The sequence below is a fragment of the Berghia stephanieae genome, chromosome 1 (genome assembly GCF_034508935.2).
Source record: "Berghia stephanieae isolate SIO BIC M18660-M18661 chromosome 1, UCSD_Bste_1.3, whole genome shotgun sequence".
Lineage (NCBI taxonomy): Eukaryota > Metazoa > Mollusca > Gastropoda > Nudibranchia > Aeolidiidae > Berghia > Berghia stephanieae.
Window position 1 is genome coordinate 119,250,449 of NC_088360.1, and position 22,739 is coordinate 119,273,187.

General features: G+C 33.9%; 1 protein-coding gene across 1 annotated transcript in view; it reads left to right on the top strand.

Moving 5' to 3' along the window:
* LOC144962912 (putative ATP-dependent RNA helicase DHX57) overlaps positions 1-8,852 on the top strand; it is a 30,402-nt gene extending 21,550 nt beyond the window's left edge. Inside the window, exons 21-28 of the mRNA XM_078896309.1 lie at positions 214-309; positions 671-754; positions 1,285-1,422; positions 2,296-2,410; positions 3,007-3,068; positions 4,724-4,813; positions 5,405-5,548; positions 6,709-8,852. Coding sequence (XP_078752435.1) covers positions 214-309; positions 671-754; positions 1,285-1,422; positions 2,296-2,410; positions 3,007-3,068; positions 4,724-4,813; positions 5,405-5,548; positions 6,709-6,852 — 873 coding nt within the window. The 3' untranslated portion in view covers positions 6,853-8,852. The remainder of the gene's footprint in view (positions 1-213; positions 310-670; positions 755-1,284; positions 1,423-2,295; positions 2,411-3,006; positions 3,069-4,723; positions 4,814-5,404; positions 5,549-6,708) is intronic.
* Positions 8,853-22,739: the final 13,887 nt, after the last annotated feature.

The following is a 22,739-nucleotide window of genomic DNA, read 5'->3' on the forward strand; positions in this document are numbered from 1 at the left end:
TTGGGTGCTTTAATTGTAATTCTAGAACTTTTTACTATCCCATTTTCTTCCTTTTTACTGGCGCTGATATAACCTAAATGTGTTGCAAGCGCCGTAAAACCCTTAAAAACAAAAACAACTGCATTGAACGAAGATGTTTAAAGATTATTTTTTTCTTGCAAAAGATTTTGATTATTTATTTTATTATTTATTTTGATATTTATTTCATTGAAGGTTTCTCCATTTGGCTTGAAGCAAGAGGCAGATGAAAAGAAGAAAGAGTTTGCTATGGGCCACTCTGATTACTTAACAATCTTAAATGCTTATAGGGTAAGAACTGCATTTGATATAAGAAAATGAAAAACGTATGATATAGAAATATAGAGTGCAAAGGATTATTAAAATAGTCTGATAATTGTAAGTATGTCGATATTGTAAGATTTAGATTCAGTTTTGATTTGGTTTACATTAATTGAATTGAGTATAATTAAGCTAACTTGATAATCATAAGAATAATGTTACAATAAGTGCATGACTGCAGTGTGTATTTTAGTCAGATAATTTATAATTTAAAAAAAAGAAATTAACTTTTGGAAATTCCCTATTTTTGTCAAAATTGTTTAAATTTTTCAAAGCATTTCTTTTTTTTGAGATTCACTTGATTGAGCCATTTTGTATTCTCTTCTTACAGAGTTGGATGGAGGTTAGGAGAAAAGGATCCCATCAGGCGTACAATTTTTGTAAAGACAATTACTTGTCTGTGAAAACTTTACAGGTACAGTATGGTAGTATAGTGTGAAGACATCATAATTTTTTCAAAGATAATTACCAGCCTTTCAATAGTCCATGGCTTGAACTGGAGCCAATTCAATGTGGTTGGAAAAAAGATTATACCAAAAAATTCTTCCATGAAATACATATATTTTTGTTAAGTATTTCTTAACTCACTGACTGCCGAGGTTTTCAGAATTGCAAAGCTACTTACTGCTAAGGTTTATGCATGTTTTTTTAAAAATTCACCTTGTTCACAATTTTTATGATAATAAAACAATTTAACAATCAAACAAATCTGCTTATGCTGTTCTTTCAAATGTTACCATTTGTATTGTTGCATTTTAATTCTGGATTGTACAGTAATTTTTTGAAAAGGAGAAAATTTTATCCCCCCCCCCCCCTCCCCCTCGCTATTTTTTCATTTTCATTTCTTTCTATTTCATGTTGTTTAAATATATATCTGAAAAAAAATAAGAAGAAAAAAAAAAGATTTGTGAGATGAGATTGACTCTGTAATTATTGGTTCCGCAGATGCTTTCAAGTTTAAAACAACAATATGTAGAACTGTTGTCTGATATAGGTTTCATCAGGCCTGGTATTCGATTGAGGGATGTGGAGAGAGCTGGCAAAGGAAATTCTGACGGGGTTTCAGAAATCATTGGAGTCGAGGTGAGTTTATGGAAAGGTTGATATTAAGCTATTTACCTTGAACTTTTATCCCATCAATCAAGCAAAAAAGTGTTTATTTTTATGTTCATTCAATTTAATATTATTCTTCAATTGATATGCTGTGGTCTTTCAGAGCAATTAGGCCCATGGAGTCGAAGTTTATTGTAGTTTCCATTGCGTGAAATAGACATTATTAATTGCTTGCTACCCTATGGATAGGACTCTAGTCTATCTCAATTTACTTCCCACCAGATCTAAGACCTAGCTACCCAATCACTGCTGGGCGGACATGGGTTCAGAAAAAAATCTTGGTCCCCTTGCTTTTTGAAGGGACTGACTCTCAACTAAGCCATTGGGACTCCTAATGATATGCATTATTACATTTTGTCATACATTCAAATTAAAGTAATCTCTAAACATTTTGTCATAAATTCAAATTTAAGTAATCTCTAGACATTTTGTCATAAATTCAAATTAAAGTAATCTCTAAGTTTGCCATAACTTTGATGACCTGAAAGTTTGGACTAAATGTTCTTTTGTCTCTTTGTTTATTTTATCCTTTTTTTCCTCAATTTAAAGGGAAGTCTAATGTTCGTTACAACATAGGGATAAAATTATAGATTTATTTCAACAGGCCATACTTTTAACTAAAACGTAAGAGAAAAAAAAGGAGGTCTCTAGGTTAAATAACTTTTTTTTTCTATATCATATGTCAACACATAACATAATGTTCAATACTTGAATATTTTAAGAACATTGGAGAAATGAAACTGTTTTATTTTTTTTCTTTTTTGTTCTTTATTTTTCTCATAAATGTGACTTTTTCTTTTTCTCTGTTATAATTTTTCTCTAACTCATTTTTTCCCCTCTCAGGGAAATGTGAATGCAGATAATTGGAGACTCATGTCTGCTATGTTGGTAGCTGCTCTTTATCCCAACATTGTTCAAGTATTGACTCCTGAAACACGCTACCATGAAAGTATTGTTGGTAAGTAGACCGATGTGCTTGATACCAAGATTATCTTGGTCACTGCTGTTGTTGCAACTTTAAATGATGATGCTGAATGATAATGATACAGTAATAATAATAATAATGATAATAATAATAATAATGATAATAATAATAATAATAATAATAATAATAATAATAATAAAAATAATAATAATAATAATATTATAATAATTAATAATAATAATAATAATAATAATATAATAATAATAATATAATAAATAATAATACATAATAAAATATAATATAATATAATAATAATATATAATAATAATTAATAATAATAATAATAATAATGATGATGATGATAATAATTATAACAATACTATAATAATGATGGTGATATTGGCATAATAATGATGATAATACTAGTAATTATATATCAATGGTGAAAACCTTTTTACTATTTATATAAACATGAAATATGATTCTTAGATTTATTTTTTATATAGTTTTTGTTAGCATTGGCTATGTATTAAAAAGATAAAAATAAAGTAAAGCATAATGAATCATCAAAGGACTATTCTTAATTCTGTGTAAGATTAGTTGAAAGCATCCAGCATGTAATATTACAGGTGCAGTGCAGAAGGCAGTCAAAGCTGAAGAACTAAGATTCAAGACTAAACTAGATGGCTATGTAAGTATCAACTAATTATTAGATTTTATAGATAAAGGGGATTCTTAAAGACTCTAGGAAATTTGATTTAGATTATTTGGAAAAGAGATACATACGTAAAGCTTAATAAATATTTACAATTTGAAAAAGATAAATCAAATATGTTTGATAATTGGTCCACATATTTCATCTGGGCCATATTAAGATTCTTTTATTGAGAGGGAAATTGAGATGTGGAAGATGCTATTTTATTTGTAAATCTTCTCCCTATAGCTTGTAGTTATTAAATTTCTTTTTACATACAACATTTTATAAGCATTTAAGTCTACAGTTTTGGCAGGTATCCTGTGCTCGTGTCTGGGCAGAACATTGCTTACTTAAGCCTTATGCTTCTCCACTGGACACATTTCTAAGCTGCCTTATTCACTCCTTTCTATGTTGTCCCTTTCTCCTTCAGCTCAGCATCTGTGTTGCACTCCAGCTGTTACTCGGCCTTTGCCTCTTTCATTTCCCATAGGAGTGCCTGTTATTTGATGCCAAATGCTGGCTTCCAAAGGATGTGCCCAATCCAGTCCCACTTGCGATACATCCATTCGCTAACATTTATTCGTTTCAAGATAAAACATGGAATAGTCTAAATTACAATACAAAAAATGCGGGAACTATAAACGCTTTCAAAAATGCCATAGATAGAGAACTGTACTCTGTTAAATATGATTATGATTGCTAAAGATAATTTGTTATGATGGTTAATAGGTCTGTGTGTGTCATCATGATTGATGAAATCTTTTCTTTCTTTTTTTTTGTTTGTTTTGTTTTAAATTTAGATTTTTCTCCATTTCTAATCATATAATTTCATGCATCTCTTTCTCATTCAACATTATGCTTCCGATTCATATTTGTTAACATGTCGATTGATGTATCTTTACAGGGTATTCAATTGGTCTATTTAACCCTTAGTTGTTATATTATATTATAATATAAACTATTGGTTGTCAAACATTGGTCTGCAGATCACCAGCCCTAGTTGAGTAGTTAATGTGAGTTGCTGTAGTGAAGAGGTGTATGTTTGAATACACAGCAGTAGTCCTTCAGAACAATGAGTCCCACGGATTTGGGGTTTATCCTAGTTTATGTTGTGGTAAATGAACAGAGCAATTGCTCCTCTACCCTTTGACTTGATACTAGTTGCAATGTGTTTTTCATCGAATTTAATTGATTCAGCAACCCAAACTGCTGGGTGGACAGAGAGATGAGGTTGATTATTGCTTTGCTTGTGAGGGGAGTGCCCTACCAACTAGGCCATTTGAATACCTAAATGTAAAGAAGCAACAAATCTGATTAGCTAGTTCTTAATACAAATGATGGGGGTCCCAATAGCTTAGTTGGTTGAGCACAAGCTTCACATGTAAAGGGACTGAATTTGATCTCTGGTGAAGTCGGAGATTTTATACTGAGTCAAAAGGGCTTGATGGAACCGTCAAGAGATAATATATTATAATTTTAGTGTGCTTGAGAGCAATCAGGATGTTGATTTGAAATGCCATAAACTCGAATTTGAGTATTATTCTATACTGGATTCTATATTCTGGTTTGATATGATTGAAAATTACTCATTATAAAAGGAACTTGTCGGTATTACAATATGATTATCGTTAAATCATATCTTTTCCCAGGTTTTTATTCATCCCTCATCTGTCAACTTTCAAGAAAATTATTACCCTAGTCCATACCTAGTGTACCATGAAAAGGTGAAAACTACAAAGGTAAGTTCATTTCTTTCTAATTTTGAAAAGTGATTGAATTGTTTTTTTTTTCTTTTTGTGATTATCTTTTGCTCCAAAGTCCATTGTTGATCTGTTTTACTGTCACATCTGTATAATAATGATTAAGTTATTACTTTATACTTTTAATTACTCAGAGATTATTTTGCCTCATTATATTAGAGGATTGCGGGTGGTTGGATGGGAGCATCACCCTTGAATCATATACCTATGATGTTCGCATGGGTGTATGATCCGATAGTGATGTCGTTTCTTCTTCTCTTTACTAGCCTATCCTGCTTCTTTGGTTTGTGATTGTATTTTTGACAGGGGATATTTTTTTTCTGTAAATCTTCTGCCTGTTTGTTCTTGGTTATTTATAATTTAGCTTATGATATCTTTAGATTATGATTTTGATTTACATTTGTACTATTTTTGTTAGATTGCTTGTTTTTTTGTTTCAGCGGTCTCTCATATAACCTCAATTGTGTTGGAAGAGACCTAAAGCAACAAACAAAAAAAAAAAAAAAAAAAATATTAGAGGATTATTATTTGGATTACTCATAAGTTCCAATGATATTTACACTGTTCTAGGTGTACATTCGAGATTGTTCCATGGTATCAGTGTATCAACTACTCCTGTTTGGAGGTGGATCGATCACAATTGACTTGTATCAGGGCAATCTCATCATGTCAGTCTGTGACAGCTGGATACAGTTCAAGGCATCATCACCACAGGTTAATCCTTTTTTTTTTCTTTTACAAATTTTTCAAGGACACGATTCAAACACTACAAATACAAGACACTTAGACGATGTCGTTAAACACAGCCATTCCTCAACTTTTGTTGAATTGATTCTTTCTTTAGCAAATATAACATCTTTTCGAACTAGGATATAGGGCACAATATGCTTCAAGACTGGACAATTATATCTTCATTCATTTACTTCGAGTTACCATTTAACAGGCAACTTATTTATAGAAGTGATCAATATAAGAAGAAAAGCATGTGTTCTTTTGCTCGTAGGGGATATAGCACCATTCTTGTTGAAAAATTAAATTCCTTCCTGGATAAAGGTGTTCACAGTCTGACAAAATATTTTCTTCAAATAGTTTTATGTAATTATCAGCATAGAGTTTCCCAGGCGTAGCAACAAATGTCTTCTTTAAAAAATTACACCGCGCAAATGCCCCAATAAGTTGCGTCTTCTTTTTGATATCAAAATTTTTAGGTGGTGTTACAAGATTTTATATTATTCAAAAACCGTATATAATTATTTTGATGTTTTGCAATTCTATTATTATAGAATAGTTCTAATAGTAACAAAAATTTTAAAAAGATATCTTTATAATTTTTTACAATTGAAAGAAATAATTTTTTTTTGTGATCACCTGATATATATAGGAGGTTGTGCCAAAAGGTTGTAACATATTACATGTTATGAAAAAGAAAATTATATTATTTCAATTCATAGAAACTTCTCATATTATGCTTTTGGATCATTTGTTACTATTGCAATAAGAAATGCAGATGAAAGAAAATTGTCGAACTATTGTATCCATAGTACATAAAAGTATTTTAATGTCAATGGCATGTCACCATGTTTAACACGAAACTAATTTTATGTCTTAGCTTCATATATTATCACCAAGTTGTAAGTGACCATCGTGTTTGCCAAATCAAAGACATTTATTCTCTCCTTTGATACAATTGATGGTGTGGTAAGTTTAAACTATGCAAGAGATTGCTTCTTTTCTGTATTATATAGATCATATTCTCATGCCCTTGATCTTCAGCAGGTTTGAATATACATAATAATAATAACAATCTTTGTGCCATCTAGAAGTCGAAACATATTATTTAGCCAATTAATATAACATAATATATCTCTTTTAAGATTGCTGAGCTATTGAGAGACTTACGTCAGGAATTGGATCAGCTGTTGTCAGACAAGATCTCAGAACCTGGCCTTGACTTGCTGACCTGTCCCAGAGGAAGTAAAATTATTGATTGCATCGTCAGCCTCGTCACTAGCCAGTGACGTACTATATTTATAATCTGTTGTTTTTTGTCAAAGCATTAGTGGTAGATAATGATCATCTCTCAGTGCTGAGATATTGGACTGTAGTAAGCTATTGTCATGTAAGCCAAATACTGGTTACCTACTAATATGAATGGTTATTTGAATATTCTTAAAATTTTAATACTGAGTTTTCAAAACATTGTAATACTGTTTTCTTGGATTAAGCTAATTAAAGTCTCTGCTTGGGGTGAAGAGGTTTACTTTCGGAGTAAGAATTTCCAATTATAATTTTTTGATATCATTTGTAAAGGCCCCCCTACAATTGTCAGTTTTTGGACTGAATCCAAGCCTTAGTCTCGACGAAGGTGCGGCCGAAGGTTTGTCGGCACTACACTACACGTTATGGACTGAGGCGCGGTTGAAGGTTTGTTGGGTTGACACATTGACACACTTCTTTTTCCTCACGTGCTCTCGCTCTCAAATGTGTGTTTCCTTTGATTAGAAAATGTCGACTCGAAGGAAGAGTTTGTGTGCATATATCTCCTCAGCTCCAGCTCTGGAGAGTTCAGATGCTCTCAGTTTTTTCATTTCTTTTCGCCACGACCTTCGAAGATTGTTTATTTTCGAGCAAATCGTATCTTGGTTTGCGTCCGGAAAAAACGTTTTCACAAAATCTAGCAAATCTTTATAAGCACGCTCTCTCTTTGATCGGTTTGAGTAATCTTTACTCTTCACCTTCCAAAGACATTCCTTTTCTCTGAAGAGTTCAATGAATTCGATCGTCTTAGCTTTCGTCCACATCTTCAATCAACAATGGATATATGACTCTACCACTTCTTCTTCTTCTTCTAGGTTCCATGCCTGGTCCAGGCTTCGGATACTGCATGAATTATCTCTCTCCATTCCTCCCTGTCTCTTGCCTTTTCAAACAGCTCTTGGATTGTTAGGCTGGTGAAGCCCTTCAGTTGGTCTATGAGTGTTTTTCTTTGTCTCCCCCGGGCGCGTTTACCAGGTATTTTTCCACAACTTGCCAGGTATTCATTCTTATCTTTCCTTACTATGTGTCCGAAAAAGGATAGTTGTCGATCCACTATTAAGGGCATTAGTTTCCTTTGTTGGTATGTTTGTTTTAGCACTTCTTCGTTCGTTTTGTGTGCAGTATACGATATTCTCTGCATCCTTCTCAAGCACCACATTTCAAAAGCTTCAATGTTCTTTTGTGTTTCTGCATTTGTAGTCCAGCTTTCGCATCCGTATAACAAGATTGGCCACACGTAGCACTTCAAGACTCGGAATCTAATCCCGAACGACATCTGTTTGTTTTTCAAAATGTTTCCCAGGTCCATGAAGGCCTGTTTGGCTTGAGCTATTCTTGCTCGTATGTCTCGGTTACATCTTCCATCTGTTGTCACTATTGAACCTAGGTATTTAAAACTTTCTACGTTGGTAAGTTGCTCGCCGTGAATCGTTATATTGCAGGTGTTGTTGTTTTCGGGGTTTTTCTGTATTACCATGCATTCCGTTTTGGTGATATTCACTTCCATTCCCTTGGCTTCACTATCTACTACCACTTTGTCAACAATCTTTTGAAGTTGGATTTCTGATGTTGCAATGAGTACCGTATCGTCTGCGTATCTTATATTATTTATGTTATGACTCTACCACTACTACAATCTAAAACCACTGGTCAAAAGAAATGATGCAGAAATGACAATCACAGCGTGTGCACACAACTCTCTCTGTGTAGGTTGTAGGTGTAGCTTGCTGGAAGTTTGATTGGATGTGTTGTAGTTTTAATAAGTGTGTGTGTATGTGTGTGTGTGTGTGTGTGTGTACGGTGTGTCTATGTACGATGCTGGTCTGTGTGGGTTGCAGTGGTGGGTGAATGGGAGGGGAGGAAGTGTCATGCCATGAGTGTTGTGTGTTGTGAGTACGAGGGACTTATTTTCAACACAGTTCTTCTTCTTATTTTGTTCTAAAATAATATTCAAATAAAAGCAAAAAAAAACACAAAACAATTAGTGTTTGGTATCAATCTTATGGTAAATTTGACACTGGATACGAATCTGATATTTAAAAAGCAAAATTTCACAATTTTTTGTAATTTTTGTTCAGTCTACCCCCTTCAGTCCAGCGCCCTCCGAGAAAAATATTCAACATGTCGAAAGATTTGTGGCCTCCGGCGCGGCCGACAAGCCTTTGGTCCGGCTGAAGGGAACTCACCCTACACTATAGTTTTTTTCACCTTCGGTCGCGCCTCAGTCCCCACTGAAGGTTTACCTCCTAGTGTAGGGTGGCTATAAGATATGTTTTGAATCAGTTAAGTGCAGTTCAGTTTTGTCATCATTAATTTGTAATTTATTTATTGTTATCCATGATTTTATAGCTTTTATTAATATTTCAATTGTCTCTAAAGTTGAAATTGATATGACTCCATTGTTATTGGTGTGTAGAGCTGCATGTTGTCAACATATAGGTGGTAGTCCAGACCTAATTCAGATATGATACCCCCAAAGGTTTCAGTGTTCAAGGTAAATAGATATGGTCCCAGAACAGATCCCTGAAATGAAATCTTGAAATTGTTAAGTTGAAGCTGTTTGGTAAGTTGTTTGACGACAGCCCATTCAATAATTTTAGAAATGAAATTCAGGTTCATTACAAGCCGAAAAATGTTCAAATTGTCCAGGTCGAAGCCCCTTTTTTAAGATAGGTGTAAAATGTGCTGTTTTAAAAGATGGTTGATAATTGGCATTTGTGATAGTGTGGACAGTGGATGCTATTAACACACACTTCATAATCCATGTTAGAATGGCATCCAATTGACAATATTTACATGCAAAATTTTTCAAGAAGGTATTTCCATCTCTCTTAATCAAGTGAGTTTTTATGTTAATTTCACTGGCAGACTCTTGTAAATGTTTGTTTTCCGATATAAGTGTTTCGAATTTGTCTCATGGTTTTAATTTTGTCGTTAAAGAAGTTGTTGAATCTTTGTATGAGCTCATTCTTACATTGATGATAAAGAAGTGAGGAGTGAGATGATTCACAAAAAAAAAAAATCCTTGAAAGAACCTTATAAAAGTAAATTTTTAAAGTCCATTTAGGTAGCCGGACCCAAGAAATGTCATCTTTTAATTAAATAAACTTTACTTGTACTTTCATACATAACACTATATAGGGTATGATATTTTTCTGTATGAAAATTTATTTTTGAATATGCAAATTAGGCAGCCAAAAACCAAATATAAGGGTATTTTTAAAAACACTATATCTCTTTTATATAATTTCAAACTTTCAACATAGCTCATTTAGAACCTATTTCATGTCCTTAATAAAAAATAATTGTACTTGATTTTAAAATATGTGTTTGACAGAAGATAAAATATGCAGGTAGTACAATCCTGAAAAAAAATGACCATAATTACATATGCATGAGACACACAGGTAGACAAATATTGAAGAGAGAGACATAGTTTTAAATTCAGAATATAGAATAATACCTTGGAAACTAGCATGCATAGTTTCAGGTTGAAATCTTTAACTCTTTCAGCCCTGGGACTGACTGAGCGGTCAGATTCCCTAGCCTTGGAATCTAATTTTTAAAAATTCATTAAAAAAAATTTTCAAGACGTCTACTTCAAATTTTTATGTGTATAGCAATCAATATTAGTTCTAAATTGATGTGGAAATTCAGAAAGGTACGTGTAAAATCAAAATCATGAGAGCATTTTGAAAAGTGACTCTAAAATGAGGAAAAAGTGAAAAATCAGGGAAGAGATTAAATAGGGTGGTTACTATAAAATAACCAGGAAGTCATGAGGTATATCATAGATATACCCGTGTTCACGGCTAGAGTGTATTAGCGGAAATCATGGATAAACTAGTGATCATGGCTGGTTAAGTTAATATTCAGATCCAACTTTTGGTAAAACTTTAATTTTTTCTATGGTATTTCCATATAACATTAATTCCGTCTTTTCATCATTTAAATTCAATTTGTTTGATTCTCTGATACAGTCCTCCATACATGTAATTAAAAGAAGGATATTGTTTGGTGTGTCAAATTTATACACTTGGGTTTCATTTGCTAAAAGCTGAAAGATGTATTATTTTTTACAAAAATTGCAGACAGTGTCTGAATGTACATTATAAAGAACACAGATCCATGGACTGATCCTCGAGGTACACCAAATTTTAAAGGATATTCATAAGACATTACTTTATCTAATTGAACTACTTGCTTTCCGTTACTGAAGTCAAAAATTGGCCGCCAGTCAAGGGCCTTTCTCCACAATGCCACAACTCGTGTTTTACCGATTCAGGAGTTTACCATGATCTATGGTGTCAAAACTTGGTACATCCAAAAGAGCTAAAAGACATACATTATTTCTGTCAATGGTGTTTATTTACATTAAAGCATTTTATTCAAATGGATCACATAACCTTGAGTTTAAGCCACCTTTAACTATAATGTCCCTTTTTCGCTTTCAATTTGGCAATCTTATCAGTTAAGATCTCATACCCATCTATTCCTGAGTTGAGCATGTTGCGAGATGACGAGGCGGGTTTCATATACACACAGATAGTGTATATGTCCTTTGATAAACCCAATTTATTTTTACACAGACACTTACTCATTCCCTTCCAAATTCATGCTTTTAAGGAATCAGTCTACCATTATTTTCCCTGTATCTGAAATTATTTGGATTTTGGTTGGCATCAATGGCTGTAATCCAAATACTTGCTTGAAAGACACTCCCTTTTAAGTGCTGATACAGAGCATCACTTGTTGGTGGTATTCTGTCAATGTCTCTCAATTTGTGGCTGAAAATGATCATCCTAAGGAGACCAATATCGTATTCATAAGCACACAATACTGGCAACAACCACATAGAGACTGAGATCTCTGAAATGGAACATCCATGATCTTTGAAAATTTATGAATAACAGGAGACAGTGGGGCTTTGGTAAGGATGATCTAACACGAATGCTTCCCTTTAAACTTGAAAGCAATTATGCTGTCAGAACCTGTAAACGCATGAAACAATGCAAGGGATATCCAAGTATCTTCACCAAGAGTTGTGGCCAAGAACTTTGGCCAAATCTGCTACACGTTGCTGACTGCTGTGACTTCGTTTTTTTTCTCCTATTTTATTTTATGTACTTAGGATTATAACAGCTCTGAACAACATCTACTCTTGTTGCTAGATCCAGCTCATATAAGATTCTTGGTTAAAACATTTTCTCAAAATGTTTGTCAACTGTTTTTCCCTTAGTTGCTTTTCCTTACAAAGTCTGAATATGACATCCACCGTCCAACTCAATGAAGTCATAAAATCTTTGAGACGCTGACTCATCAAATGATTTTGTCCTCATTGTGTTCCTCATGGAAGAAAAAGACCCTTCTACTTGTGGGCCATGTAATATTGTAAGTCAGGAGAGTGCATACATAAGCTTTGTCTTTTCCATTATTATAATGTTTGGAGGTAGTGAAGTCTTTAATTTCAAGCAAAACAGCCTCTTGCTCTGAGATTGTTATTAAAATTTGATTTAGCACTTTGGTTTTCCATTAAGCCAAACTTCTCAAACAGTGCAACCCATCTCTTTATAGTTGTTATACCGGGCAGTTATGGTTGTTTCGAATGTTTATTCTCAGATATTTTTCAAACAATACACATGTCACATTGGGTGATTTAGTCTCATAATATGCTTTTTAAGTAAATGCACATTGTTCGGGAGAATACTGATAATTATTTTTTGATTGAGCTACATCCACACAAATCACAATACAATCTGGATGGACAATCTAAGTTGTATTCAATTTTAGTGCCAGTCAGTGCACAGACAAAAAAAGTTAATGTTATTTTCTGGTCAGCTGGTAGTTGACGTAGTTTTTGAGGTGAGTCGCTTAACAATTCTCCCTTTATGAAGCAAGCACACAGTTTTAAAAAAAAAGTTACTGAGAAGAGAGGTTTTTCGTGTACATGGTGGATCAATGGGTCTGTACCTGGATTACCAGAACGTAAGTTTTTAACATGCCTATGGCTGACACATATAAATTAAGAAGGAGGTTTGTCCGTTGATTATATTTAAAGTCTTTGTTATTAATCCTATCTTGTTTGTCTTTTCCATCTTTAGTGGATCTTTTAATATTTTACTTTTGTAAGAAATTATGTCATACACATTTTTCTCCACATCTTGCTTTAGGGGGTTGAGTAGGTATTTGGTACGGAATCTGACCTTGGCCTGTGTGAACAGTAATTGTTTTTTTTACGTCGCCCTCCTCTTAATGTTTGATATAGATGATGTGTGTAATTTGATAAAATATGTTCACAATTATAACTTGTCACAAAAACAAATTGAAGTTTTGAAAATCTGAAAATCCTGTATCACACACATTAAAAAATCAATATCACAGAAATCCTATGATGAAATTCCATAAATATTATGTCATATGAAAGAACAAAGCATCACAGTTAAACAGATGTAAAAATCCAATTGGAATATTAAGGAATATACAAATTAAAATCCTGTAACATGTTAAACAAAGGAGTGACACCAACATACATCTACCTGTTAGTCGGTGTATACATTATGTGGGAAGTATATTCACATAGATGTTTCTCAAAACCAGACTTTGATCTTCGCTGACAGAACATGAATCAAGGAGTCAGAATGGTTAATTTGTCCAAGGAATAATGTTCTCTTTAATCTTCAAATAAATACTTGGCAGCATCAAAATTGTTAGCAACATCACACTTAATAAGTTCTATGGAAGCAAAATGTTCCACAACAGTTTCATTTTTCATGGAAATAAAGTAGCTCACAAGAACTGAATGTGTCCGTCTAATATCAAGCTGTCAAAGAATGGCCTATTTTTAGGCTTTAAGCAGAACTCACAGGAATCGTGTCAATATACAAAGATAATGGATGATTTAATAAACACTGTTTTGCTGCAGTTCTGAACTGTTTTGTTCTTTTAACAATGACGACAGAATCCATTATAGAGTTCCAGTTGTCTCTGAAATGTAACACATTAGGGAATTCCTTTCTAATGTGTAACTCGTGAATATGACTTGTTTGAATTGGGCAAGTAGCTGTAACAACTATCTTTTAAAAATTGTAGAAATTCAAATGGGGGCCCCCATCGCCGCTGCGAAGTTTTTATTCTGTTGTCTTTTGGCACTTTCCTGCTCACTTTATTTCTTGTTATTATCAACATGGGTGCCTGCTCCACTTGCTTTTCTGAATGTAACCAACAATTATCGGAGAGACTAATCATGCTGTTGGGACTATGATGTCACATAGAACTTATACCCTGCCATTTAAAAAAAAAATTCAGTATTAATGACTTCAGGCCAGCTCAAGCTTAAGAGATGCTTATCAAGATCCTATATTATTACATTTAATTATTACTGTGACGCTTGTCAATTGAAAAACCAAACCAAAACAAAAAAACAACACTTTAAAATTTGCAAGAATTGCATTGTAAATCTGCTCTTATATTGACTTCTACATCCATCCTTAAATATGTGAATGACTGATATGCCTTTAACCTTCATTTTCCTTACGCAATGCTTAAATACTTAAATGTATGACTTGTGAAGTCAGAATCATGGTGCAATTCATCTGATAAGAACACTAAATACTGTGTTCTGTTTCAGTTTTATAACAAGTGTTAGTGCATCTATAAAAAAAAAAAGAAACAAACACCCCCCCCCCCCCCCTTAACAAAAATAAAACAAAACTAGACACACATCCCCCCCCCCCCCTCCCCGAAAAAAACAAAACAAAAAAACAAACAAAACAACCACTCAAACAAACCAGCAAATTAAAAACAAAAACAACCAAAATTTACACAGAGAAGAAAACAACAAAAATAATCCTCCCGCCCCAGAACTACACGAACCAGGCAAAATAATCGATTAATGTAATGCTAATTAGGAAGTCATCAATATAGGAAGTGAAAGAAAAGAGAAGCCAAGAAAAATGGATATGATTATGAGGAATATTCTCCTTGGATAAAGTGAAAAGGAAAAGAGGATTAAAACTCAAATACTTCCCCAGCTCAGGCTTACAACGAAGTTGTGTGCGGACTCTACTTTGACCTTTCTTCTTGAAATGGTTATTATAAAAATGTAAGGAAATAATATCTCCTATACTCCTCTCTTAAGCCTATTAGCAAAGTCCTTAGCGAGAAGTCCTATATTTCAATCCGCTGCGACAAATCTGACAATTTAGACAAATTGTTATTGTTAATATTGTATCATTTTGTATAAATCATATGGTTTTGTAATTTGATGTATACAATAATGAGGTAAGCTGCTAGTGCTAGCAGTGTTAGTTCTTTATTTAAGTAATGTAATATAGATTTAGAGAGAATAAAGAAAATATTTTTGTTCGATTTGTTCTTATTGTTATTGTCTTCACCACTACAACGACTACCATCGTCGTCATCATCATCATCATCATCATCATCATCATCATCATCATCATCATCATCGGATCGTCATCATCATTATCATCATCTTCATCGTCAGCATCATCATCATTATCATATCATCATCATCGTCATCATCATCTTCATCTCTTTTTCTTCAGCTCCTACGAGAAGATTGAACGGTAGGATTTAGGTAGGGTCCTTTGACCTCCCATGGTGGGCAGGAGGTCACTTGCTGTGTCTTCTTTCCCCTTTTATGTTTTCCTAGTTGCTTTCTGTCTTTGTCTTTGAGTGGGATTTCTTGGTTTTGTACTGGCCCTTGCGGAGTCTTTAACTGGGAGGGAAACAGTCAAATGTATAGTGTTTGTTTTGCGAGGTGCTATCACCTCCCCCCCCCCCCCCCCCCTTGAAATCATCTTAATCTCATGTGTACTGCATATCTTGCAAATATTTGAGTGCATTCCTTTTAGTGAGATCCTGTCTTGGTGTCTGATAAGACTTTTACTTTTAGGTGATCTCAAATTGTGTACATTGATGGTGTGCTCTTGGAATCTACATCTCTTCCCTATGTGAACCAATTCCCCTTTGTCTTTCTTTTTCTTGGGTGCTTTAATTGTAATTCTCTAATTTTTTGACCATACCATTCCCCCCCCCCCTTTTTTTTACTGGGTCTGATATGAATATGACCTAACTGTGTTGCAAGCCCCACAAAACCCTAAAGAACAAAAAACAAGCGGTAGAATTGCACATGTTTAGAAGATATTTATTTACACGTATAAGCATTTAACATTATTGAGCCTTGGTTGCCTAAAATAAAAAGTCCCATGATCGTCGGTGACCGTATGGTTTACAATGATTCAATGATCGCAAAACTCTGACCCCGGCGGTGTGTATCTTGACGAATAGAAATACGATTGAGATGTGAATATACATGGGGCTATCGGCAAGGACATGTATTGTAAAAGGGCAAGCCATGAAGATGCCCAACAGTCGGATTTCTTCTGTGTTAACTCACTCAATCCTAGAGATTTTTGGTACTTTTCAAAATTGGAAAAAATGTGGTAAAAATGAGCATGTACATATATAGTTTTATTCAACTATCATTAACATGCAAAAACTAAAAACAAAAGCTTTGTTATTACGTCTATAATTTGTCTCATAAAATTGCATGAAATAGGCATGGAGTAAAAGTAACCCGGATAAACTACGGATATAGTCGGTGTTAGGGTTGAGTGAGTTAAATAGTCATTTGGCTTAATATGGTCTGCCGGGGGAATAAATAGTGTGAAGCGCAATGGGAGTGGTGAGAACTTGGAAATGCGGTTTATAATAAAATGTGCTTAAGTATGACTCATACTATGAGGTTGAGAGAAAGAAAGTTGAGACTGTAAATAAAGGAATCAGAGCCGTGGAAGAAGATGAAAAAGTGTTAGTGTTAGTGTTAGTAGTACATAGTAGTTTAAGTATTAGTAGTAGTAGTAGTAGAAATAGTAGTAGTAGTAGTAGTAGTAGTAGTAGTAGTAGTAGTAGTAGTAGTAGTAGTAGTAGTAGTAGTAGTCGTAGCAGTAGTAGTAGTAGTAGTAGTAATGGTGGTAGGAGGAGGAGAACAATAAGAAGAGTAACGAATCACCCATCAATATTATGTGGTCTCTGTCAAAAGGAAGAGAGAGATGAGTGTGTGTGTGTGTGTGTGTGTGTGTGTGTTATTGATAGACACACAGTGTGTTTGTGTGTGTGTTTGTGTCTGATATGCATGAGAGAGAGAGAGAGAGAGAGAGAGAGAGAGAGAGAGAGAGAGAGAGAGAGAGAGAGAGAGAGAGAGAGAGAGAGAGAGTTGCTTGACTGAAACCTGCGTAGTGCAATTCTTACTTAGCAACTTAATAACAATAATAATAATAATAATGAGAAACATTTATAACTTAATGGACTAAGGGCTCGGAGCGCACTACCATGGTGTTTATAAAATGTTATCTATTAAACGTGACCTGCAGGACAAAGAGAAGGAATGGGTTTGTCAAACCTGAAAATGTGATATTTGTATTTAAATAATATTTAAATGTAAAATGCATGCGACACGAAATGATAATTGGCGGACCAGGCAATAGTCTATATTATTACCAATGAGCATCACTTCATTTATTAAAAAAATTCTTCTTCTTCTTCTTCTTCTTCTTCTTCTTCTTTCTTCTTCTTCTTCTTCTTCTTCTTCTTCTTCTTCTTCTTCTTCTTCTTCTTCTTCTTCTTCTTCTTCTTCTTCTTCTTCTTCTTCTTCTTCTTCTTCTTCTTCTTCTTCTTCTTCTTTCTTCTTCTTCTTCTTCTTCTTCTTCTTCTTCTTCTTCTTCTTCTTCTTCTTCTTCTTCTTCTTCTTCTTCTTCTTCTTCTCTTCTTCTTCTTCTTCTTCTTCTTCTTCTTCTTCTTCTTCTCTTCTTCTTCTTCTTCTTCTTCTTCTTCTTCTTCTTCTTCTTCTTCTTCTTCTTCTTCTTCTTCTTCTTCTTCTTCTTCTTCTTCTTCTTCTTCTTCTTCTTCTTCTTCTTCTTCTTCTTCTTCTCTCTCTTCTTCTTCCTTCTTCTTCTTCTTCTTCTTCTTCTTCTTCTTCTTCTTCTTCTTCTCTTCTTCTTCTTTCTTCTTCTCTTCTTCTTCTTCTTCTTCCTTCTTCTTCTTCTCCTCTCCTCCTCCTCCTCCTCCTCCTCCTCCTCCTCCTCCTTCTCCTTCTCCTTCTTCTTCTTCTTCTTCTTCTTCTTCTTCTTCTTCTTCTTCTTCTTCTTCTTCTTCTTCTTCTTCTTCTTATTATTATTATCATTTTAAATTTCTGGGTGGAGTCTTTTGATCTCTCAAAGAGGGCGGATAAGTCACTGTTGCTGTCTTCTATCCCCCTTTATCTGTTTTCCATTTCCATTTTAACTTTGTTTTCGTCTTTGTTCTTGAAAGGCATTGCTCGATTTTCCCCTGGTCCTGGCAGGGATCTGAAGTTGAGAGGGACTGTATGTTGACTGTATGGTTTCTTTTCCTTTTCTTTTTTTTTTTTTTAAGGAACGTTTTTTTCCCTTGCTAATATTCTCTCCTTTATGTAATATTTTCGTTGTTAGGTTTGAATATATATACCTTGTAAATATTTGATTGTATCTTTCTTAAGGGGCCCTTTGCTTGTGGCTCAATGGGACTCTTAGCTAATTTTTAAAATAGATTATTCATGGAATATTCTGTTCCGAATGTGAACCAGTCCCATTTGTCTTCTTTTTTTTTTCTTTAGCGCTTTAACTTTAGATATAGAACCTTTCTACCATCATTTTCCTTTTTTACTAGCGCTGAAATGACCTAAAAGCGTCGCAAGTGTCGTAAAACCTCTTAACCCTCTCCTTACCATCCCTAGGAAAATCGTCACATTCGTTACGATGCAACCAACAGTTTTCTCATTCTGATATCCTTTATACATCATACATTATAAAGAAAATACTTGTTTTGTTTTTTGTTTTTTTTAAGGGTTTTACGGCGCTTGCAACACATTTAGGTTATATCAGCGCCAGTAAAAATGAAGAAAATGGGAAAGTAAAAAGTTCTAGAATTACAATTAAAGCACCCAAGAAAAAGTAAGACAAAGGGGAACTGAGAACAAATAGGGATCAGATGTAGATTCCAAGAGCATACCACCAATGTACTTAGTTTGAAATCACCTCCAAGTCTCATCCAGACACAAGCACAAAATAAAATACTTTGTCATAGCGATAAAAATTAGACACTGGACAATATCATATATAGACTGTAGACTGTTCCTTTTCTGTTTGAGTAGAAAACAAATATTTTTGTGTTGGGTGGGTGTGAAGTTTTGGGGAAAATTCTGAAAATGGCTGGTACGGAGAGAGTTAATCAAAGTCGATTAGTGGTCAAACTTCTTAGTAAACCAAAATGCATTTATCTTGCTATTCAGGATATTTTTAAAAAAAGTATAATAACTTTTTAAATTTTCATTATTATTGGACCTTTTCCGCGGCCATAACTCTGTAGTTGTGTTTTCTTTTTTTTTTTTTTTGCAAACAATTTTTTCCAGTAACTCTACGTCTAGTAAAGTATGTAGAGCCGAGCCCCGATCCATAATTCCAGTGAGTCTACTGGATTCGCATCAGGAAAGCCCCCTCTCCAACCTTCCAATTTTACCCGAATGATACCTCCATCTACTTATCAAATGGCTGGATTCTGGAAAGTAGCAATTTATTTAAAGAGAGTTTGAAATAATTTAATGCGTTATTTTCTAAGTCATAGTATTTGTTTGGCATCATATTTCAAGTTTGCAGCTTAAAAATAATGATGTTATATACGTACATTTAAAAAAAGTGTTAGATTCTTTTCTTCTGATCACTCGGTATATCTATCTGATCACTCGGTATATCCAAACGGCTTCATTTCCATGCTCCATCACCTCTTCACATCAAAGCCACCCTTTGCAGAGCTCCTTGATTAATGAGCAAGAGATGATACTTTTGAAACCTATAGTAATTAAAGAAAATAACAAAATATAAAAGAAAAGAAAAACGCGAATGGAATGATAAGATTCTGTTTCAATTATTTAACGCATGAAAAAGAAACAAATGAGGTTAAAAGTTTCAAAGTATAAAATACAAAGATGTGCCCCCTATTAATTCTAGTTACGAGTGGATCAAAATAGGAAACAAATCGATGTTCGAGGATCCTCGACTCTATTATCCCTCCGGGTGTCTGCTTTCTCTGATCAATGCAACTTGCGAACGAGTCGGACATTACCCAGGGTTATTAAAGCAGACATTCTCTTGTTGAGTCGTGACAAGATGTCATCAGGTAGCTCCCACATCTATTAAAAATAACGAAAAGAAAAGGAATAACAAAATAAAAATGGAATTCTTGATGAGAGGCTTCTTTTGTTACGTGGGATTAGGGTAGACAAAGAAAATATCTGGATAAACAAGAGTAAAACATTGGGTCTTAGTGGTCAGATTAGAGTTTAGTTGATTGTAAATATCGTGTTGCCGGGATGTGGTTTGAGCAACAGCATTGTTTGACAAGGCAAATGAAAGTATAATATCTAATCTCTGGTTTTGAAAAGGAATAAGAATGGTTTTCAAAATATTGTGAATGATACTAAATGTTAATTCCTCTTCATCATGTCCGTTGTCATCATCATCATCATCATCATCATCATCATCATCATCATCATCATCATGATCTTCATCTCCATAATAATAATAATAATAATGATAATAATATAAAATAATAATAATAATAATAATAATAATAATAATAATAATAATAATAATAATAATAATAATAATAATAATAATAATAATAATAATATAATAGCAATAATAATAATAATAATGATAATAGTAATAATAATAATAATAATAATAATAATAATAATAATAATAATAATAATAATAATAATAATAATAATAATAATAATAATAATGATGATGAATAATAATAATAATAATAATAATAATAATAATAATAATAATAATAATAATAATAATAAAATAATAATAATAATAATAATAATAATAATAATAATAATAATAATAATAATAATAATAATAATAATAATAATAATAATAATAACAATAACGATGATGATGATGATGATGATGATGATGATGATGATGATGATGATGATAATGATGATGATGATGGTGGTGATGATAATGATGATGATAATGATAATAATGCTGAAAACTTATATAGCGCTATAACTCCTAGATATCAGACTCTAAGCGCTTACAAATTACTTTGGCTGAGCCATACTCACACGCAAGCTTTCCCAAGATAGATTTTAGAGAGAAAAGGCAGATTAGAGACAGGGCAATAGTTTTTTAAGTTCGCTTTATCTGGATCAGAATTAAAAAAAAACACATCATCATCATCATCATCATCATCATCATCATCACCATCATCATCATCATCATAACCATCATCATCATCAATAAACAACAATATACTTAAAATAAAACAGGATCTTTTCAGTGCAGGTAATCGTGAGGTATGAGTTTAGATCCGCAAGCGCGGAAGGCTGAATTTTGGAAGATGGCTTTTTCCTATTTTTGGTTTTGCTTTGTCGAGCACTGCATCATTATGCTCCTGACAATTGTTTACATTATTTTTGGTATTTCTTATGCTTGTCCATTTTTTCAGTATTATAATATCACCGTTATGTTCCCCATCCCTCTATATTTTTATCTCAATCTTTCATTAATAATATTATATTAACAAAGCATGTAATGGTCAGAAAAGTGAGTGGAGCAGGCACTTATGTTGGTAACAACAAGATATGAAGTGAGTAGAAAAGTGCCAGAAGACAATAGAGAATAAAAATTTTTTTCGCGGCGGTGGTGGGGTTTGAACCTGCGACCTTATTGGTACGACAACTCCGCCTGGCAGGTGAGAGCGTGGCTCTACCGTGTGAGCTATCCACGAACACAAAAATATTCGTTTCAAACCCAAAGTCATTTCTAGATCCCTCTCTCACCCACTTCTTGAGATCGCCGATTCGTTCGCCACCATCGCGAAGTAATTTTGACCAGCAGTTGAGCTTAATAGCCAATATTCTCATCACAAACATATAACATAGAAACGATTGAGACATTGAGTATGCTCCGGTGTATGGGGTGAATTTTTAATTCAGAAAAGTGAGTGGAGCAGGCACTTATGTTGGTAACAACAAGATATGAAGTGAGTAGAAAAGTGCCAGAAGACAATAGAGAATAAAAATTTTTTTCGCGGCGGTGGTGGGGTTTGAACCTGCGACCTTATTGGTACGACAACTCCGCCTGGCAGGTGAGAGCGTGGCTCTACCGTGTGAGCTATCCACGAACACAAAAATATTCGTTTCAAACCCAAAGTCATTTCTAGATCCCTCTCTCACCCACTTCTTGAGATCGCCGATTCGTTCGCCACCATCGCGAAGTAATTTTGACCAGCAGTTAAGCTTAATAGCCAATATTCTCATCACAAACATATAACATAGAAACGATTGAGACATTGAGTATGCTCCGGTGTATGGGGTGAATTTTTAATTCAGAAAAGTGAGTGGAGCAGGCACTTATGTTGGTAACAACAAGATATGAAGTGAGTAGAAAAGTGCCAGAAGACAATAGAGAATAAAATTTTTTTTTCGCGGCGGTGGTGGGGTTTGAACCTGCGACCTTATTGGTACGACAACTCCGCCTGGCAGGTGAGAGCGTGGCTCTACCGTGTGAGCTATCCACGAACACAAAAATATTCGTTTCAAACCCAAAGTCATTTCTAGACCCCTCTCTCACCCACTTCTTGAGATCGCCGATTCGTTCGCCACCATCGCGAAGTAATTTTGACCAGCAGTTAAGCTTAATAGCCAATATTCTCATCACAAACATATAACATAGAAACGATTGAGACATTGAGTATGCTCCGGTGTATGGGGTGAATTTTATAATTCAGAAAAGTGAGTGGAGCAGGCACTTAT